At 45.0% G+C, this 19,337-nt stretch overlaps 11 protein-coding genes and 1 non-coding gene across 12 annotated transcripts; 6 read left to right on the forward strand and 6 right to left on the reverse strand. All coding sequences in view use genetic code 12, as the record gives it.

The window, feature by feature from the left end:
* Positions 1-514: 514 nt before the first annotated feature.
* Positions 515-1,888, reverse strand: PGUG_01258 (uncharacterized protein; the record flags this gene model as incomplete). The annotated part of the gene is made up of 1 exon (XM_001485537.1): positions 515-1,888. One exon carries the CDS (start codon positions 1,886-1,888, stop codon positions 515-517), a length of 1,374 nt encoding a protein of 457 aa, XP_001485587.2.
* A 1,555-nt stretch (positions 1,889-3,443) lies between these two features.
* Positions 3,444-3,944, reverse strand: PGUG_01259 (uncharacterized protein; the record flags this gene model as incomplete). Its single annotated transcript, XM_001485539.1, has 1 exon — positions 3,444-3,944. One exon carries the CDS (start codon positions 3,942-3,944, stop codon positions 3,444-3,446), a length of 501 nt encoding a protein of 166 aa, XP_001485589.2.
* Positions 3,520-4,668, forward strand: PGUG_01260 (uncharacterized protein; the record flags this gene model as incomplete). The annotated part of the gene is made up of 1 exon (XM_001485538.1): positions 3,520-4,668. One exon carries the CDS (start codon positions 3,520-3,522, stop codon positions 4,666-4,668), a length of 1,149 nt encoding a protein of 382 aa, XP_001485588.2.
* A 318-nt stretch (positions 4,669-4,986) lies between these two features.
* On the forward strand, positions 4,987-5,059 carry PGUG_05986. Its single transcript has one exon. It is a non-coding gene; the product is annotated as a tRNA-Ala (tRNA).
* A 16-nt stretch (positions 5,060-5,075) lies between these two features.
* On the reverse strand, positions 5,076-6,182 carry PGUG_01261 (uncharacterized protein; the record flags this gene model as incomplete). Its single annotated transcript, XM_001485540.1, has 1 exon — positions 5,076-6,182. One exon carries the CDS (start codon positions 6,180-6,182, stop codon positions 5,076-5,078), a length of 1,107 nt encoding a protein of 368 aa, XP_001485590.2.
* A 108-nt stretch (positions 6,183-6,290) lies between these two features.
* Positions 6,291-7,184, reverse strand: PGUG_01262 (uncharacterized protein; the record flags this gene model as incomplete). The annotated part of the gene is made up of 1 exon (XM_001485541.1): positions 6,291-7,184. One exon carries the CDS (start codon positions 7,182-7,184, stop codon positions 6,291-6,293), a length of 894 nt encoding a protein of 297 aa, XP_001485591.2.
* Positions 7,185-7,422: 238 nt separating this feature from the next.
* Positions 7,423-9,036, reverse strand: PGUG_01263 (uncharacterized protein; the record flags this gene model as incomplete). The annotated part of the gene is made up of 1 exon (XM_001485542.1): positions 7,423-9,036. The coding sequence occupies one exon, from the start codon at positions 9,034-9,036 to the stop codon at positions 7,423-7,425; it is 1,614 nt and encodes a 537-aa protein (XP_001485592.2).
* Positions 9,037-9,088: 52 nt separating this feature from the next.
* BUR2 (Bur2p) lies at positions 9,089-9,967 on the reverse strand (the record flags this gene model as incomplete). Its single annotated transcript, XM_001485543.1, has 1 exon — positions 9,089-9,967. One exon carries the CDS (start codon positions 9,965-9,967, stop codon positions 9,089-9,091), a length of 879 nt encoding a protein of 292 aa, XP_001485593.2.
* A 929-nt stretch (positions 9,968-10,896) lies between these two features.
* PGUG_01265 (MDR family MFS transporter) lies at positions 10,897-12,618 on the forward strand (the record flags this gene model as incomplete). The annotated part of the gene is made up of 1 exon (XM_001485544.1): positions 10,897-12,618. One exon carries the CDS (start codon positions 10,897-10,899, stop codon positions 12,616-12,618), a length of 1,722 nt encoding a protein of 573 aa, XP_001485594.2.
* Positions 12,619-12,976: 358 nt separating this feature from the next.
* On the forward strand, positions 12,977-14,092 carry PGUG_01266 (uncharacterized protein; the record flags this gene model as incomplete). The annotated part of the gene is made up of 1 exon (XM_001485545.1): positions 12,977-14,092. One exon carries the CDS (start codon positions 12,977-12,979, stop codon positions 14,090-14,092), a length of 1,116 nt encoding a protein of 371 aa, XP_001485595.2.
* A 455-nt stretch (positions 14,093-14,547) lies between these two features.
* Positions 14,548-16,740, forward strand: IFH1 (Ifh1p; the record flags this gene model as incomplete). Its single annotated transcript, XM_001485546.1, has 1 exon — positions 14,548-16,740. One exon carries the CDS (start codon positions 14,548-14,550, stop codon positions 16,738-16,740), a length of 2,193 nt encoding a protein of 730 aa, XP_001485596.2.
* A 154-nt stretch (positions 16,741-16,894) lies between these two features.
* Positions 16,895-19,153, forward strand: PGUG_01268 (uncharacterized protein; the record flags this gene model as incomplete). Its single annotated transcript, XM_001485547.1, has 1 exon — positions 16,895-19,153. The coding sequence occupies one exon, from the start codon at positions 16,895-16,897 to the stop codon at positions 19,151-19,153; it is 2,259 nt and encodes a 752-aa protein (XP_001485597.2).
* Positions 19,154-19,337: the final 184 nt, after the last annotated feature.

A 19,337-nucleotide genomic window follows, 5' to 3' on the forward strand; every position in this document is an offset into this window, starting at 1 on the left:
GCGTCATCGGTTTGGGGGTGTGTGCAGGAGGTTGCAATACAAAAATACGAAAATGCTAAAAATACCCCTACTGTAAGTAAAGAAGAAAGAGTGATGTAATAACTTTTTAGAATAAGAGACTTGGACCGGCTTGGTGCAATAGTTTATTCAAATTAATATGAAATTTTAGGTGGTCAATAGTGAGAAGCCATGAGCAAATGGGTGCAAATTACGACAATTTTATCACAATTTAATCACAACGATTTGTCACAACATTCTGTCAATGTGACTCATAAATAGAGAACGGTTTAGAAAAGAGAGAACGTTCAAGCGAAAAAAGGGGCATTCATAAAATTATTGACAAAGTTGAATTATGAGTGGTGATTTTATGTGAGAATATGAAAGCAATGAGATTATAAGATAGAGATGAATTGTAAAGATGACGATGAAAGTCATTGTGAGCAAACTCTTTCAATACAAAGAATGGTGAAAAGCGACTTTCAATTGAAATCATAAAAGTGAACGAAATCCATTCTTATACAACTATCGCCCTTAAGGCTTGACTTCCTTCCCCTCTCTCCTTTCCAACACATCTTCTCCACTCGTCGAAATCTACCGGATCCATGCATAAATACCCAAGATGAACATATAACCAGTTGATCACACATATCAAAGTTTTTTGCTGCGGTCCACAGTCTCCAGCATTACGATAGTTTCGTTCAATATTCTTTTCCACAGCCAAAACTTGCTTGTGAATCTTGTTGGCTTCGTGGATGTCTTTGTAGCTTATAAGTAGGTTTTTGGTAAAGTTAGGCGGCATCAGCAAAGTAGCTTCATGCTTGGGGTAGTCGCTAGGAACATGTAGAAACACCTCTACCTTTCCATGTTTCTGCCACGCCGAAGGAATATGGTCCTTTTGCATAGGTATTGGAAGAATGACTTTGTACTTGTTCTCTAGAGCCGATTTCTTGAAAACTTTCACCGTTTCTCGTCCAAATTTGTCGTTCATTTCTTGTATAAGTCGGGCCCGTTCTTTGGCAACTTCAGAGGAGACAGAGGAAACAGAAGCCACGGACAAGTTGTCCACAGGTTCAGACTCCAATGGCTTAGACTCCGGCTTTTGGGTTTGTTTCTGGGCTGACGGAGTAGGTTCTACTGAAGGACTACTACTCTTTTCTCGTTTCTTACTCTTGACGAATTTGATAGTTTCCTTCTTCTCTTGTTTCAAAAAAAGCTCCAAATACTTGTCGAGTGTCTTGATTTGTGACAAGAGACCTTTTCCTTCGACGAGCTGAATTTCTTCATCTTCAACACCCATGGCCGCGGCTGCAATTCTTCTGAACCCAATCTCCAAATTCACCGCAAATCCTCTTGGAATGTCGTCGTTCAACACGTATATGGAGGAACGTGCCTCCTTGGAGTAGGGATACTTTGGGGGTATGCTGAGACTAATTTTGACCATTTCTACATTGTATGGAAAATCGGGGTCTGAAGGTGCGAATTGAAAAGAAAGATGGATTGGTTGATCTGGCTGCGATGTGATGAATTTCAAGATGTAGTCTTCCACGTAGTTTTGAGATGACTCCTTGTTTATGTTTTCATCCGCTTGAGCTCGTTTCTGGATAATTTCAGGCGGAATTCCATTGACCGTGAGTGGCTCGATAAAACGAATGAGCTTCTTTACTTCGAGGTACTTGTAGTCCTTTGCCGGGTCTCTCACCTTTGGTTTCTTTGCTTGCTTCAAGGAACGTTTTGGAGGTTTCAGGCCGTTTCGTTCCTTCGAGTTGGAATTGGCCTCTGACGTTTTTGACGATTTTGTGGCCCCATTTCTCTTTCTCGGCCGCAGCCTCTTGGGCTGTGTAGTGCCACCCTCTGGCTTTGAGCCGTGGTTTTCTTGAGCTTCTGGCATGAAGAATAATAAAAGAAAAGAGACTGGTCAATATCCCAAAATGAGATTTAGTCAAAATCAAAATGAGTAATTCTGCGCGATGATGCGTAAACTGTAACTTGCATTGACACATTTTAGCGCATAATTTTGAGCATGATAAAGGAAATTAGCCTCGTGGCTGTGACCCCGAAATACGTGGTGGTCAACAAACCGTCGGGAGTTCAATGCCACGGAACGAGAAACTACAAGCAGTTTCTTCAGCCCCAACTTTACAAGCATCTCAAAAAATTATTTTGCAGATTCGCAGCAAAAGCAAACCAAACTAGACCCCAATGAGTTCAAAATCGTCCAAAGACTAGACAAATATACCTCAGGTGGATTGGTGGTTGGTAGGGGAAACTATGGTCGAGTTTTAGCTGATTCGTTAGCGGGCCGCAAGTCCACGGTGCTGATAACCAGACGATATGTGGGTATACTACCACTCGAAAAACCTGCTAGCAGCATCTTGGAGGAGCTAGAAGAGGTGGAAGCGACAGATAATGGCTGGCTGGGACACATAAGGTACAATATCGAGGCATTGGCTCGAGATTATAATAACTCCAACACCATGAGACCAACGATATCATACTCTGCTCACACCAAATTCAATCTTATAAACACACCTTTGACTCCTGAAAAACTGCAAAACGAAAAGTATCCAGGCTTGTACAAAAACAAGACCCTCTACCCAATAGTATTCGAATTGGTGACAGGAAGAAAAAACCAGATCAGAGACCATGTAACCCAAGCCTTCAGTACCACTTTGCTCAACGACGATAAATTTTCCGAATTCAAGATGGTTTCCTCCAAAACCACGGAAAAATCACAAAAAAATCCAAACAGCGAACTTTTTACCAGTAATCAAATTGGACTTCACAGCGGTTACATCAGAGTAGGAAACGAACACTACATGATACCCGTCCCAAACTGCGACTGTGAGCTCTGGAGCGGGTTTCTAGACTCGTTGTGGTTCAAAAAAGAAATTGCAAAAACGCTTCGCTACGGGTGGTAATCGCTCCGTTTCATCAACCTTTCATGAACTTGCAGCCGTTCCAATAACTTGCACCCCATTCTTCATATCCTGCATACAGCCTTATCATCACCTGCATCTGGTCGCGCGGGGGAGATTAATTCTTATCGTGACGGAGTTCATTTTACACTACCACTACATTTACGCCACACTTTGTTAGCAAACGAACATATATAACCGTTGATATTTACTCCCCCGTACCAAATCACCATGAAATACTCCTCAGAGGTCCCTGATTCTACACCAGCCGTTCTGGGGGACGCGGTCCACTTCGCAGTCGTACCGCAAACTTCTTGCCTCCCATCTGTCTATTTATAATGCACTCAACGACCCCGAACTCAACCAGGGGGTTCAAAACGACACCGATCAGGAATCTCATGGCTTAAAATCCCTCAAAGTGACGCCGATCCCCGAATACGATATCCACTTCCCGGAAGCAAAGCTCCCTTCCAGGGTCCCTACACCCGAACTCCAGTTTTCGTGGCAACTGCTTAGCAATGAATCTGTTTACCGAGATGCTCGTGTGCTCAAAAAGCCGTCGTCTTCGATCTTGTCTTCTACAACTGACGACAAGGATGAGTCCATGGTAGTAGTTTCCCGCAACGGGGGCAGCCCCAGCTTTGGAGGAGTGATGGTATTCGAAACAGACGAAGAGGACCCGCTGGACGGAGAGCCTGAGTTTTTGCCGAACCAAAAGTCTTTTGTGATGCCAAAGATGCGGTTATCTGAGCAGCAGATACTAGATATCGTTGTGCTCAGTAACTCGCATGGCGCGGAATGCGAAGCATTGGTAGATCGAATCAAGAACGATTTGGCCACTACAAAGATGTCTATCGCCAATTTGCCCGTTTCTAGTGTTAGAGACAGTGCAGACTTGTCGCTGGCGTTGCGGCAGGCTGACTTGGTGTTCATGATCAACGACGGATCTCCACTATTCATCAAGTGTCTCGAAACAGTGTTTGACCAACCAGACTCCATTTCTGCTCCCAAGCTCACGGTGATAAACATGATGAGTGTCAACTACTTTATCAATCTCTTTGATTTGATTGCGTTCATGCGTCCATTTCAAATATGGAAGACTTCCAGCTTGCACCAGCAGAACCTCGTTACCAGAATCGAGGACTACATCCTGCTCGAAAGCCTGACGGATTCACTAGAATGCCAAGGCACTTCTGGCATAGATTCGATCATGGACCTAAGTGTCACCAGAACTTCTGCACCAAACTATAAGCAGATCGAACGACAAATCCGGCATGAATTGCAAGATTCTGTCAGCTTATCAAGCTCAGATCCTTTAAGGCTCTCATCGAGCTTTTATCATGTCAATATCCTCTACACCATTATCAAGAAGATGTTTCAAAGTCACAATAATCCGTCGAATCCACACGATTCTGGCGACTCAAAGTTGTGGTTATTCTGCAGCTTTGCCTTAGGAATTGGCCTCGGTATCACCTTGGCTGGAAGTGCTGCAACAGTCTTTGGGTTTTGCGTTTCCAACGTCATTACGCAGGTGGATGAAAAGCCGGAGATTAAGGGTCTCCTGGCGCATCCAGTTCGCGCCGTGGACGTTGTCGATGACTGGGTTCAGGGAATTGTAGACTCGCAATTCTGCTGCACAATTACGAGATGGTGGGATAAGTTTTCAGGCAGCATGCAACTCTTCAGTTCGCACATGGTTGAAGCCGTTATTGGCGGCTTTGAAAAGGTGGTGTGCATGGCACAAATGGCTTAATAGAGGCTAGTAGAGTAATGTTGCAGTTTATCGATGTAGGTGGGAGCGCAGTAGAGTAGGTATAGAAGTACACCCGAGACGGTGGCAGCGTCACAAACCGAAATCAATAAGGCACTAACAAACCAGGAAACTAGGCTAACAAAAGCCATTGATATTTTTTCGCTTGGGTGTGTTTTTTTCTATGTAATGACCGGTGGGGGCCACCCATTCGGCGATACGGTATATGCGGGAAGCTAATATTATCACTGGCGAATACGATCTCAGTCGTGTAGTATTCGTCGCCTATGATATCAAATCGGTGGGAAATCTGTCATTATTGGGCGTATAGCGTAGTTGGTAGCGCGTTCGCTTCGCATGCGAAAGGTCTCCGGTTCGACTCCGGATGCGTCCATAATTTTTTTATTTTTCTATTTGGTGAAATCAAACACCACCTTATTGACTTTATGGGCATCAAAGATGTCAAAGCCGTGTTTTGCATCGTCCACCAGAATCTTGCAATCGATGAAACTCTCAAAATCTTTCTTGAGTTTTTCAAATACTTCTAATGCCTCATGGAACAATGACCAAGCATGGCATCTTCCAAAGGAGATGTTCACGTTCTTTAAATAGCATTCAAGCCCGGTAAATGGTAGAGAGTCATGGGGCATACCAATTGAAGAAATAAAACCATTACCACGAACAGAATCATAAGCGGTGCGAAGAGCTTGAGAAGCACCGACTACCTCTAAAACAGCATCAAATCCAATTCCTCCGTCTGTATTTTTGGCAATAAAGTCAGCAAGGGCATCAGGTTCGGTCTGGAAGTTGATCGTCTTATAGGCACCCAATCTTTGTGCCTCTTCGAGTCGTTGCGGAACACTATCAAGACACACAATCTTCTTGAACCCAAAATGCTTCAATGCTCGAAGAGCACAAAGCCCAACGGGACCCAAGCCAAGCTGGAGAATCGTTGCGTCGCTGATATCCTGTTGGACAGATCCCCTTGCCAGTTCGTTCTTGAAATGGTTAACAATTTTCTTGGCTCCGTAGTAACCGGTGGTGAAGATGTCTGCCATAAGAACATAGACAGAATCGTCAGTAGAGTCGTTAGATGGTTTTTTGATAAGAGTCGTTTCAGCATAGGGAATACGGACATATTCGGCTTGTCCACCCGGCAAGCCGGCTTTTCCAAACGTATTTGTCTTGACACATTGCCCCGAGTATCCATGACGACAGTACCAGCAAGAACCACATTGAATAGTAAAAGTACTGAGCACCTCGTCCCCAACTTCAAAGCTTGAGATCGCTGACCCTTTCTCCACCACCACTCCCATAAATTCGTGTCCTATAATGTTTCCAACAGGACCCTTAATGTGCCCTCGGTAGGTGTGCAAGTCGGTTCCACACAAGCCTGAATACGTTACTTTCAAGAGCACATCGGTGGGTTCGGTCAATTTGGGGGTAGGAACAGACACAGTAGCAATGTCGAATGGTCCCTGGAACACAATGGCCTTCATGGATTCTGGAATTGACATGGTAAGTGGGAGTGAAATAATTGCGGGGGAGATTTTCAACCCGATTGCCGAAGTTACACAAAATGGAGTAAGCCACCTTTAACCGGAGTACGAGTCGGCTGCAACGGCTTACATGTCCATTGAACTCCACAGTGCCTTGAATGTTGCTTCTAGTACCCGGAAGTGAAAAAAAAATCGATGCAAATAGTTGTGTGGAATGTAAGCCGCCATATTGACCAGAAGCACTATAGGTGGGACAATATACATCACGAATAGTAATGTAGAAACCGCGGAAATGAGCCAGGGAACCTGCGAGAGCGCCCATGAGAGCCATGAGGTGCCATTGAGCACTTTTCTAGAAATTGTTCTGTCGAATGCAAAAATGAGAGAATCGGTGCTGGGAACACAGATGGTAGTATCGGCCGAACGAGTGCACTTCATATTAAGATCGAGCACAATGCTGTTTAAGACCACCTGGGCCATCATCAGCAATGTCGGAAACCTGGTTTCTGGTGGTATACCATAAAATATATCGTCATTATTGTTGAAAAGCTGCGCTCTCACCGGTGCGACCCATGGGTAACCACTGAATATATATGTCTTTAGATCACTGGTGGTGCTTTCAGAAAACGTTGCCAAGTTTGCCGCTGTCAAGAGCAGTTGCCCCAAACTGGTAAAGAGCCATCCAAGCGTGAACATAAATAGGGTGGAGACCACTAGGGTGTGGGCCACGCGAGCACAAAATATCCATAAACGTCCTAGAATTGCCAATGGTCCAATCGACCTTAAATGCCTCCAAATGAGCCGGTACTCCACCACGGGCAAGGTAATGTAGGGAGCCAACCTTAAGGGCCGAACATACCTGTTTCTGTGTCTCGCTTCGTCAGGTATTCGGAGATGAGCAAGTGCCTGATTTCGACCGTTTTCGCCAGCAGCCACTCGGAGAGCAGTCACCTCGTTGTAGATATCCACCACCGAGTTCCAGAACCCTGCATCGTCTAACTGGTTGTCCTGGTGATTCATGAATGAAGTGAATGAAGTGAGATAGTGAGAAACGAGAAACGAAAAGTGAGAAAGATTAGATAGTGAGAATTGAAGAATTGAAGAATTTAATAATTTCGCAATTTGCTTTATTTCACGATTTAGAAGGATTATATGAGTAGTTTACGGTTTGTTCATGGCACTTTCGTGTATTTGACACACTTCCCTTGGTATACTTTTCTTATCTCTTTGGCTGCAATTTCTCTGCATTCATAGCGACTTAAGCAATATGCAACTCCGCAGGAATTGCTCCCCGGTAATTGCTATAAGTGCCCTTCCATGTATCTATCAATTCAACACTGACAGCAACAGGATCAAAAACCTCGGAATACTTGGTGTTGCATTCCACTATTGTATCACCTTGAACCTTATACGAAGGAAGAGTGAATTTCGGATCAATGATCCATTCTTTCTCATGATGTCCTTGGTACTCCAGGTAAATTTGCTGAGCCAATTCCCATCCATTGGTATAAAGACTTAATCTCTCGTACTGCTTTTGACATTTGTTCACCCGTTTGGATGCTTCGATGCTTCTCACCACATAGAAAAACCAAAAAACTCGCATATGAAATTCACCATGAATAAGAATACCCCAAAGTATCCACTCATAAATCTCCAACGGAGCCGACGTACTTGTGGTCACAGCGAGAACTAGCTTTCGGATCATGTCCAACACCAGTCTTCGACGGTTTTCAACAGGTAAATCTTGCTCGTTTCCCAATTGTTCATACAATAGAGCACACCCTAAACAGTACTCCGAAAGTCTTCCATGAACAAATTCTGTCAACGGATTGATGTTGCGTTCGGCGAAATCAAAAAGAAGTTCGAGTGCATCTTCACTGCTGAGAGGAACTTTTCCAATTGTATGGCAATGGATAATGAGTAACAAGGCAGTATTTCTGCTAGCAATATTGATGGTATCGTTTTCCAAGTGAAATGCTTTGAGCCGGTCCAAGACGCCAATAGCCTTTCTCAGAATTGCAATAGACTCCTCGAACCTTTGATCCAATCTATGGAAAAATGACATTGTTAGACAGCTCTTGACAATGATAGATGCTTGGTCAAACCGAGTATGATCATCCATGTCACACTCGCTCCATTCCTGGACTTTAAAAGAGTCAACGTCCTGATGAAAAGCGGCTCGAAACTCTCGATTAATAGCCTGGACAATCGAATCCACCTGCTTAAGTATCGAGTCAAAAGTTTCACTCAGTTCCAACGAAGTCACCGCTGAAAAAATGACATTGAGCGAGTGCTCTACCTCTAAACGCTTTGCTTTGTGAATCCCACGGCGTAGGAAAACACTGCAAGCATCCAACACAGACTTTTGTTTGACAGAAAGTCGGCACTTATATGGTGGACTGTCGATAATCACCAGTTTGGTCGCCTTTAAATCTATGCCATCGCAAATTTCTCGTAGAGATTTAAGCTTGACACAGTGAGGATCGCTGCCCTCTCTCACTTGGAGCTCAGCATCAATATCGAAAGTTATATCCTTTAGGCAAATTGCAGCGTAATCTTTGTTTCCCAACCGTGCAAGAATAGCTACCAAAAGTAGACTCAAATGGTACCTCAAGTAAGAGTTGTATTCGGCCACAATTAAAACAGCCAATTCACGCATACAATCATCGTACATCTGACTATGCATAAGAGACTGTAAATGGATCACACGCATCAAACTGGTCCATTCCAAGGTGGATTGTGAACAAAATTCTATGACTTCAGAATACCGTTTTTGGACAAAAAAACCAAGAAGCAACTCCGAGTCTTCGCTATTGGAATCAAACTCGTGGTATGCGCCAATCACACTGGTTTCAATTTCATCAAGTTGCATGGTTGAACTTTTGTATCGCTCGGAGCGCTCGTTTTTGGCACAAACACAAACGCTATTTGTACTTGTAAAACTGCTCTTTTGAAAGTCTTTTGACCTTTTTATCCGCGTTTCGATTGCTTGCTAGTTTGGGGTCGCTACTCTTGCCGAGGTCAAGAAGCTTTAGTATGTACAAGTAGCAATTGTAGCACCAGTCTAAATCAATCTGGAGACATTTCTGAAGGTATCCCAGCGGATATGATAGGTCTGGAAACCTCGCTTCTGCATCGCAAATGGTTAAAACGAGGGCGGCAGCTAGTATCGTGGGCATATCGTAGGCCACGGTGATGGGAAGTGATGAGAGGATTTCGACCGAAGAAATGGCATTTCTGATAATTTCAGGAAGCTTTTCGAAAAACACTTCATGTCCATCTTCAGAATGGTCGTACTCTTCCAACGGTCGCCGCAAGTCGTACGGGAGGTCCAAGTTGAGCTCAAAATTGAGATTTTTTAGGATCAATTCTTCACGAAAAAGTAATTGGTCCCTCCAGTGCCAGAAAACCGTGCTTTGTTCATCGATGACTTTGTGCGGGTTCTTTATAGTACATCCTGCCATGGCTATCTTATCAGGGGCACGATAGTTGTCATTGAGTTTGCATGATATGGACATGGCAGCGCATGCAACAAAATATTTTGATGTTGTGATAGGCATACGGACATAAAAACGGTTTATGTATATGGTGGCGGCCAATATAGTTGGACCATCAACTCTGAGGGCGGTTCCAAGACGAATAACAAAATCATGAATGGATTCTCGAGTTTTCAAGTCTTGTGCGATGGTCAATTGTTTTCTGCTTGGAGAAGACTTGAGAAACTCACGTTCGGGAAATAGCCACGTGTTGCCAACAGGAAGCTTGGTACCGGTTTCCAGAGCCTCAACGGGCGCAGGAGGCATTTTATGGATGGGAGTTTGGTGGAGAGAAGAAATGAGAAAGATAAAAAGTTCGCGCGAAAAAGGTTGCAAATTGAAACGATTGAAAATTGCTGGATATACGAATGGTGGGAAAGAGGGATAGAATGAATACAGAACTTCGTTCGCGGAGATACGAAAGAAAAGTCAATTAACGCAGATATGAATATGACTAATGTATATGGTAGTCAATTGTCTGAGATAACCATGTAGCTTTCGTATAGAGTAGTAGGATGTTCTTAGTCAGTACACCAGTACAACTAACTGAATCCAAACTGTACAAAGAATAAGCTCTATAATAAAAAACTGGTTTAGTCTCACACCCGGAAACGTCGAGGTATACCAAGAATTTTTCAGTTTGTATCGTACCAAAGTGGAAGTAGTCTTAGTAATACAAAGTCTTGCATAGACGAAAAGGACGAAAAAGGAAACGGAGCATTGAGAAGTAGACAACTTTAGGTTTCAGAATTAAGCCAAATACAATCTTTGGGGACCAATTGAACCAACTGGTACCAACTGATACCAATGGGGCACATCCAGATCAAATCTTATACTTTGTTCGTTGTCGAAAGATGTCGCTGTGGAACCTTCTGCACGTCAAACTATTTTGCGGTACAGCCGCGCGCTCGGCCGAAATTACGTGAGCTAAACCGCGATCTCAAAGTTCAAGTTTGAAGCTTTTGAAGGTGGTGCTTAGTTCTGTTGAGGATGTAAGCCTTCTAGGCACTGGTATGCAACATTTTCCGTTTTTCTGAAGAGTTGTGTGCTTTTTCGTGACAAAAAAGTGCCCACAGCTGTTCAGCCACCTCGGCGATTTCGGGCGCATCTCGGCGATCTTTCGGTGGAGAGACGATATTTAATGGTTGCAAATTCGATTATTTATCACAACTAATTCCAATTCTCCGTCCAGAAACATGTCCTCCGAAGACTCAGAAAAAAAAGTTTTTGTCGAAGCAGATGCCGGAGATGGAACAAACAGAGAAGAACATCATCTTCATGGTACCCAGCTTATGATGTGTATTCTTTCTGTTTTCTTGTGCTTGTTTTTGTTTGCATTGGACCAGACCATTGTTGCCACGATTTTAACTACGGTAGGTAACAAATTCGACGGTTTTGATCGAATTGGATGGTTGTCGTCTGGGTTCTTGTTGTCTACCGCCGTCCTAGTTCCTTCCTGGGGAAAAGTAGCCATGGTTTTCGGACGTAAGATAACCATGTATGCTGCGATTTTGATCTTTGAGGCTGGTTCGTTGATGTGCGCTCTTTCCAACAATATGAATACCTTGATTGGAGGTAGAGTATTGGCTGGTGTAGGAGGAGGAGGTGTCCAATCTCTATCTTTTGTGATTACTTCTGAGGTTGTTCCTATAGAGAGAAGACCTTTTGCTATGGCGGCCATGGGGTGCACTTTTGCTGTGGCTAGTGTATTGGGTCCACTTGTGGGTGGTGCTTTCACAGACAATGTTTCATGGAGATGGTGTTTCTACATCAATTTGCCGATAGGTGCTGTTGCTGCAATTGCACTATTTTTTTCGTTTAAACCACCAAAAACCAAAGGAAGCATAAGGGAAAAACTCAAGTTGATCGACTACTGGGGTACATTTCTTTTCACCTCCGGCTTGGTGGTTCTTCTTCTAGCCATCACTTTTGGTTCTGGTAATGAATACGCTTGGAACTCAGCAGCAATCATCGTTTGCTTCATTTTGGGTACTCTAGCTCTTATCGTGTGGTGTATCTACAATTTCAGATTCTCCAAGAACCCACTTCTTCCATGGGAAGCAGTGAGAATTATCCAGGTTAGTGCTCCAGCACTCACACTTTTTTGCACATATGGTTCATTTATGAGTGGAATCTTGTACATTTCCATATACTTCCAGGTGATCCATGGAGCCAATGCTTGGAGATCAGGTGTGGATTTGTTACCGTTTATCATTGCCCTGGTTGTCAGTTCTGTCTCACTGGGAATTGTTATTGCCAAATCGAGGTTCGTCAAGCCATTTGTGGTGGTTGCTGGCTCTTTTGGTCCTTTGGGCTACGGATTGCTTACCCTTTTGAAAGTTGATTCCAGCACCTCGAGTAAAATTGGACTTTTGATTTTGCCTGGTGTTTGCACTGGTATTCAAACCCAAGCTTCAATTATTGCCCTGCAAGTGTCGGCTCCAAAGTCTCCAGGAGGAATGATTTACGCTACAACTTATATCAACTTTGCTCGTGCTACTGGAGGAGCACTTGCGTCTGCTTTGTCCACTACCGTCTACTCGTCGGCACTCAAAAATGCTCTTCTGAGTCACTTGAAAAATGCTCTGAATGACATCCAACAACAGTTGTCCCTGGTACCAACCGACACTCTTGTCAACTCCACAGAACTCATCAAGACCCTTTCGCCTGAAGCTCGAGCCTTTGTAAAGGATCAAGTTATGTGGGCCATTGAAAGAGTATTCTACATGACTGTTGGATTTGCATCGTTGGGGTTCATTGCATGTTTGTTTGCGACCAACCATAGACTACCAAAAAAGAGTATGGGAGCTTCTGCTGCTGAGACGAAGGAAGAAGAGCAGGAAGGTTTGACCAATTGCGATTCACAACCAACTCCAGTGGATAGGGAAAATGTCAAAAATGTCGAGTCCAGTGGATAACAGCACGGAAAGGTTAGCAATGACACATAAGTTGAGCTGTGAGAAAAGCTCCATTGCTTGGCTATACTATAATATTTGCATATGAGTACTAGATTAATAGATGAAGAATAATGAAAGTGAAGGTAGGAAGATTTGTTTGCCCAAAGTCATTGAGAAGAGTTGGTACTTATACTTTGAAAATAGCTAAGTAAAGAGCTAAAATGAAAAAGAAGACTAAGTAAAGAGTTATAATGAATAGATTATAGTGAAGTTATGAAGGTGAGAAAATTGCATGAAAAGTTACAGAACTTGCATGAAAGAAAGACTCCACGGTAGAAAGAGATTATGGTAGAAAGGCTTTAAGTAATATCACGATACAATGTTACAAAGTCATCGTGGTACGTTGCTGTATCAGCCCTTGTTCCATAATTTGCACCCAGTTTTCGATGACATAAGCCGCGGTGTAGGCTGCGATTCTCAACGCAAAAAATTCTCATATTTCTTCATCATGGCCGACACTCCCTCCATGCATTTGGTGCGTCCCACCGTGGCTGCCCTCGCGGCGCTGCTGGCTTCTGGCCCATGCAAGATCAAAGTGCACAATGTAGCGCTCTTCAAAATTTTGGAAATCGTTGCCAAACAAGTTCATCCTGACCATAAAAGAGTGATTGGAACAATGTTAGGATACCGATCCGAAGACGGAACCGAGTTTGAAATTCGCGATGCTTTCATGGTTCCATGTACCGAGACCGGAGAGTCGCTTGCTATTGACGACCAAGCACACAAGACGTTTTACAAGTTGTATAAAAAGGCTCATCCTAAGGAATACGTGTTGGGATGGTTTGGAAGTGGAAAACAAATCGATACCACCACAGGTTTGATCCACGATTTCTACAGCAAGGGTGCCGACAGCGCAGCTCCATATCCTGCTATTCACTTGAATGTGGATTTTGTAGACGATGACCAGAATGTCACCGCCCCAAGTATCTCGACATATATTGGAGCCGCCATTGGCAGACCTGCGTCCGGCAAAATTGGCTGGAAAACTTCATCGTCGCTGAACAACTCGTACATATTCACGCCAATTCCTCACGAAATAATAACTGGCAGTGTCACCGAAAAATTGGCCCTCAATGGGTTGTGCGAAGCGGTTCAAATTGGCACCGAGTCCGGTGCCTCGTCCGTGTCTGGTGCTGCCGCCAGCGACTTGTCGTACTTGTCGTCGCAACTCAACGCCGTAAGTGCCACCATTACCAAACTTCTCCACCACATTGAGTCCCCCTCCACCTCCGATGCCGACGTCGATTTGTTGCGTCTTTTGAGCAACAATCTCTTGACCAAACCCCATTTTCTCACCGATGTTTCCGAGTTGAAACTGCACTTCATGGCCCACAACCAGGACGTAATCATGATCGAATACTTGACCAAGGTGGTAAAGGAGCAAATAGAATTGAGTGCTCGGTTGACAGCCGGTGCTGAATCGAAGTACGCATAGAGTCTAAGTCATGCGAGTCTAACATGGTACGAGGCCAAAGTCATGTACGAGTCTGATACAGTCAACATGTATAATACAATACGTTTATATTTTCCCCTACAGTATTCTTCAGTATTTTTCAGTTCCCCACATCCACACAGTCTCATCGCTATCGCTGTGGCTGGAGCCGCACCGAAAAAAAACTCATCTCAAATTTTACGGAGTAGTTATCAACCACTGATTAGCACCCACACACAAATAGGGCACTTTCGCAGCGATCCTATAACACTCTATTACCCGCTAGCCCCCCAAATCCACTGAAATAACAACCTTAAGGTGCGAAATCATTTACCGCCCGTTTAATGACAATAATGGACATTTGCACCAAGACAGAAATACACAATACTTTTAGGCTATCTTGGTAAACAACTAGAAAGAAACTATAAAACAACCACAAAACAACCACAAAAAACTTCATGGCAAAACGTCCCAGAAAAGGCGCAAAAGCTGCCAAAGGGTCCCAGAACACTACTGGGGGAAAGAGCTTCAAAGCCCTCAAAAACCTTCGTGCAAGGCGATTTAGTATCAACGACTCCAGCTCGCTGTCCGAGGATGAGGAGGAGAGCCTGGTTGGTGATTTTGGTCAAAAATTACCGGGGAAGACTTACAAACGAGGATCGGGGTCTGAATCCGAGTCGTCACTAACGGCATTGTCAGATGACGATTCGGTGTCCAAAACAGGCTCTGTTTTCTTTGAGAGCGACGATGAGGTGCTCGTTCCTCGTGGCAAGGGCAAGACGATGCCCAGCAAGTTTTCGAGCAAGAAAAAGTACCCTATGAGTACTTCTGGCAAGAAATCTATACCCTCGGTAAGTGTCGATGAAAGTGACGACGATTCAGATTCCGACTCCTCTGACGATTCCAATTCGGATTCTGAAGTGGATTTTGTCCAGCTCCAGGCGCAACGAAAAGCAATGAAGTCAAGACCCAAGGGAAAGACCCTCAAATCACTCCCGCAACCATCCCGGCGCAGAAGCTCCGCTACCCCTAAATACGGTCGTCGCAAGTCCAATGCTGCGCTTCCCGACGACATAGAGTTTGCTCTTGAGTTTGACGACGACGAGGAAGACGAAAATGCGGTGAAAGCTTTAGTTGGTGCACCAGGCGAGGAAGACCTCGGAGAGGAAATCAACGACACCAAGGTGAACTACACACTCAACTCTGATGATGACTACGAAATCGACGACAACGAATTGCTTGCAACGTTGCAGGCGGATAATGACATGGAAGAATTTAATGACGGAGGAGGACTTGCTGCCCGAAATGACTCGGTGGTGCTGTGGGGAGACGACGAGGACAAATTTTTGCGAGAGGAAGAAAGGTTTTTGGTAAATGAGTTTGAGAACAACGGCTTTGACGACGAGCAGCCGCTGGTTCTCCAGAACTACGAGTCGTATGATGCCGACTCGAACCAGACTCACTTGAATGATAGTCTCGAATTCATGAACAAGAACAAGGTGGAACACCACGGAAGCGATTCTTATGAAGAAGAAGATGACGAAGATGACGAAGATGACGAAGACGACGACGATGATGATTTTATTGTGTTTGACCTGTTGTTTGAGAACGGCATCACCACCAACGACAAGCACAAGATTCGAGACAATTCAGCAAAGAGCAGTCCGCGCAAGAGAAAGCACCACAAGGTGGGATTGTCGGCACGGTCCAGCGACGACGAAGACGATTCGTATCTCTGGAACTACTTTTTCAGTCTGGACGAGTCCAGTGGTGAGGAAAAGAAAGCCAAGTCCAACGACGGCGACGAGCAAGAGAGCGAGAGTGGAGAGCTCATAGTTGACGATTTTTTTGAACAGAGTAGAAAAAGACCAGTGGAAGCCGCAGTTAGTGACCACGAGTACGACAGCGGAGAGTCGACCGACGAGGACGTGCTGCTCGCTACAAAACCCCACCGCAAGCACGCAGGGTCGAAGCTGGCGAAGGAAGTGTTGTCGTCGAAAACCGCCGATTACCGGCCTCCTATACTTGGAACCTGGGTAGCAATTGACAGCAAACCGTTTGGGATTATTGATGGATTATCCACGAGAAACTTGGTCCAGCCGTCACGGCAAGCACAGCCTCGCAAGCCAAGAATCGACACCTCAGGTAGCAGCGACGACCTGGCACTCGAGTTGGACGAACTTTTGAATATCAGTGAACTTGACGATGTGGATGAAACCGATATACAGATCTGGCGGGACTTCAACAACGAGAAGCGAGCGGTGCCACTAGGAGCGTTCCGTAACAAGTCGCTAGTCTACACAAACCTAGCAGCAGTCACGGCTGGACACAGCGACGGTGGATTGAATCACACCAGCCGTAGTAACAATGACTACAACAAACGGCGGTACTCGTTGACGAACCACAGCCATGGTGACCGCAAGGCGGCCGCGGGAGCCAGCAAAAGAGCGAGAAGAAGGTCTTCTACGGGAAATAGGGCCGGGTTGAATATTCCATCGAGAGCGATGCGAAGACGGGCGTCGAATGCCCAAGCCGAGTCCGAAGGTCTTCGGCCCACGAAATCCGGACTATTCAGCGAGACGGCTCTCGCAAACGTGGAAGAACTTCTCGGCGACGATACGGAAATATTGGCGTTGGTACATGGGTTGTAGTTATGGTAGAGTGTTGGTGAAGACGAATGTACTGCATACAGTTTTCGCACCCAATAAATCAATTTGACGAATTTTTATTCTCACGCTTTTTTTATCCCCAGCATCTAGTAGTTTTATAGTGCCCTAGGTTTTCTATAGTAGCCCGTTAGCCGTAATGCAACCACGCAAGTCTGCTCGTTCCAACAAGGGACAGCACTCCCAGTGGAGTCTCCAGGATGTCTTGCGCCAGGAGCAAGATGACGACGTAAATTCGGAGCCAAGAAGAAAAAAATCAAAGGTGGAGTCGGATCTGGACGATGTCTACGACGATGCGGGAGAAGTGGCTAATGCCAGCTCAGAAAATGACGACGATGATGACGACGACAACAACAACGACAAAAATGAAGAAGATGGCGAAGTCAGATGTACGCCTTGTGGTGCCAATAAAGACAATTATGACGAGGAAACCGACGAGGGAGGAACCATGATTGAGTGTGACAAGTGTCATACGTGGCAACATGCAAAGTGCATGGGGTACCGTAATGAGCGCAGTATACCCAAGAAGTACATGTGCAATTTGTGCCAGGAATCAAAGAGTGAAACGAAGAAAAAACCAGAAAAGGAGCAAACAACTCCTGGATATTCGTTCACGCTTCGTGACAAGACGAGAATCAGCGTGGCAAAGGCTTTTTTTGGAGTGTTTCACAAGAACATTCCTCCGGCGTCGCTTCCGGACGGCATCGATGCAGTTATGATGGCCACGAAATGGGCCCAGGAACTCGAAGCGGAGGTTTTCAAGGTGTTTCCGCTGAAGGACAAGCATTACACCGACAAGAGCAGGGGGTTGATGGTGCTTATCAAGAAAGAGAATGTAATGCGGCGGATTTCCACTGGTGAGCTTTCATTCTATGATCTTGTCAATTCCTCTCCCGAGGAAATCGACGAGGATTTAAAGGTTTACGCAGAAAAAGTGAGACAGGAGTCGATCCGCAGGTCCGTGTTGACGGTGGACGAGGGTCTGCAACGAATTAGGCGAACCCACAAGGGAGAAGAGATAGTAGAGGATGCCAATCGTCAGCTGGAAGAAGCTGACGTTAATGTGGTTCCCAGAAACATCGACCATCGTAGGATCAAGGAGGACTCACCGCCTCGTGAAATCATCACCAATTCCGAATCTCAAACCTATTACCATAATGAAGAAGACGACGATGACGACGAACAAGCGGAGGCAGACGGTGAGGAAAGCAACAAGGACGACGTAAATGAAGACAGTTCTGATCTGGATGACGATGAACTCGACATGATTCTTAAAGACAAGAAAGATGAAAACAAGGAAGAGGTGGAGGTGCGCCAACAGCCAGCCAAACCCGCCCCAGTTCCCGCTAAAAAGCCTCTGTTTGAAAAGGAATCCGCCGAGGTGTGGAAGGGAGAGATTGTATTCCCAGATTTTGCTTCTTTTTCTGCCGTTGCTGAGCTCAAGTCTTGTACCAACTATGTCGAACCAAGCGACTCTCAAACCGCACGCAATTTCAGTCGTTTTATCAAGGTGGGAAAGGAGCTTCTTTCACGCAAGAAACATGAGGTGGAGGGCCGTTTGGACAAAAATCGTGCTGACGATTATCTCAACAAGGTTGTATCTTCGCGAGATTTTTACTTGATTGAAATCAAACCAACGGCGAACCACCCTGATTATGATAAGCTTTATGGGTACCTCTTGGATCGAGAAAAGGTGGGAGTGTTGTCCGGGAAACCTTCTTTTGCTAAAGACTCCTATTTGATAACCCTTGAAAAATCTCGCCCATTGCCTCCATACTTGAGCACTTTGAAAGGATTTGAGCAACTGACAGGTTTATTTGCCTTATATGTGGTTAGGAAAGGCTACGTTCCTGCAGCACCTAGCATTCTCAAGAATCGGTCTTCCTACAACGTTCCTGCTCCAATACCTCCAACCAATTCAAATCACCATTCCAAACCAATGCTTCCTCAACCACCAGCCATGGCCGCCAAGCCCAAGACTCCTCTTTTGGACTCAATCTTGAGCACTTTAGGCGGAGCACAGGCAAACCCGGTGCCAAAACCTCAACCAATACCTCAGCAGAACCATCAGTTTCAACAGCCTCATTTCCAGCACCAACCCAGCGGTGCTTATAACAGAGTGCCAAGTCTTCCAGGCAAACCAAACCTTCCTAGCAAACCAACATTTGGTTCTAATGCGTCCAACGCCCCCAACTATAACAAACAACACCAAACCAGCGACTTGAACCTTTCTGGAGATCAGATGAGATACCTCCAGGAACTCGTGAAAAATAACCCCCAGCAGGCCAGACACGAACCACAAGCACTTGTAGGCATGGCCGCAAATTCTGGTGCAAGTTTTGGTGGCTCTGGACTCCCTGCTGGTGACGACGATGACGAATTTCCAACCTATAATTAGTGTACTATATAGCGCAGCGAAGCTGTTGTATTATACGATCTCGAATCGTCATTGGCTTCAAGTTGGTGCAGTTGCTACGGTTGTTACAAGCTAGCACAGTTGTTACAATTGCTAGCTTTGCTATTACTACTAATTTCATATGTCAATTGCTTATGTTTTCCATTACCCGTAGACACCATAATTT

The sequence above is a fragment of the Meyerozyma guilliermondii genome, genomic scaffold (genome assembly GCF_000149425.1).
Source record: "Meyerozyma guilliermondii ATCC 6260 scaffold_2 genomic scaffold, whole genome shotgun sequence".
NCBI lineage: Eukaryota > Fungi > Ascomycota > Pichiomycetes > Serinales > Debaryomycetaceae > Meyerozyma > Meyerozyma guilliermondii.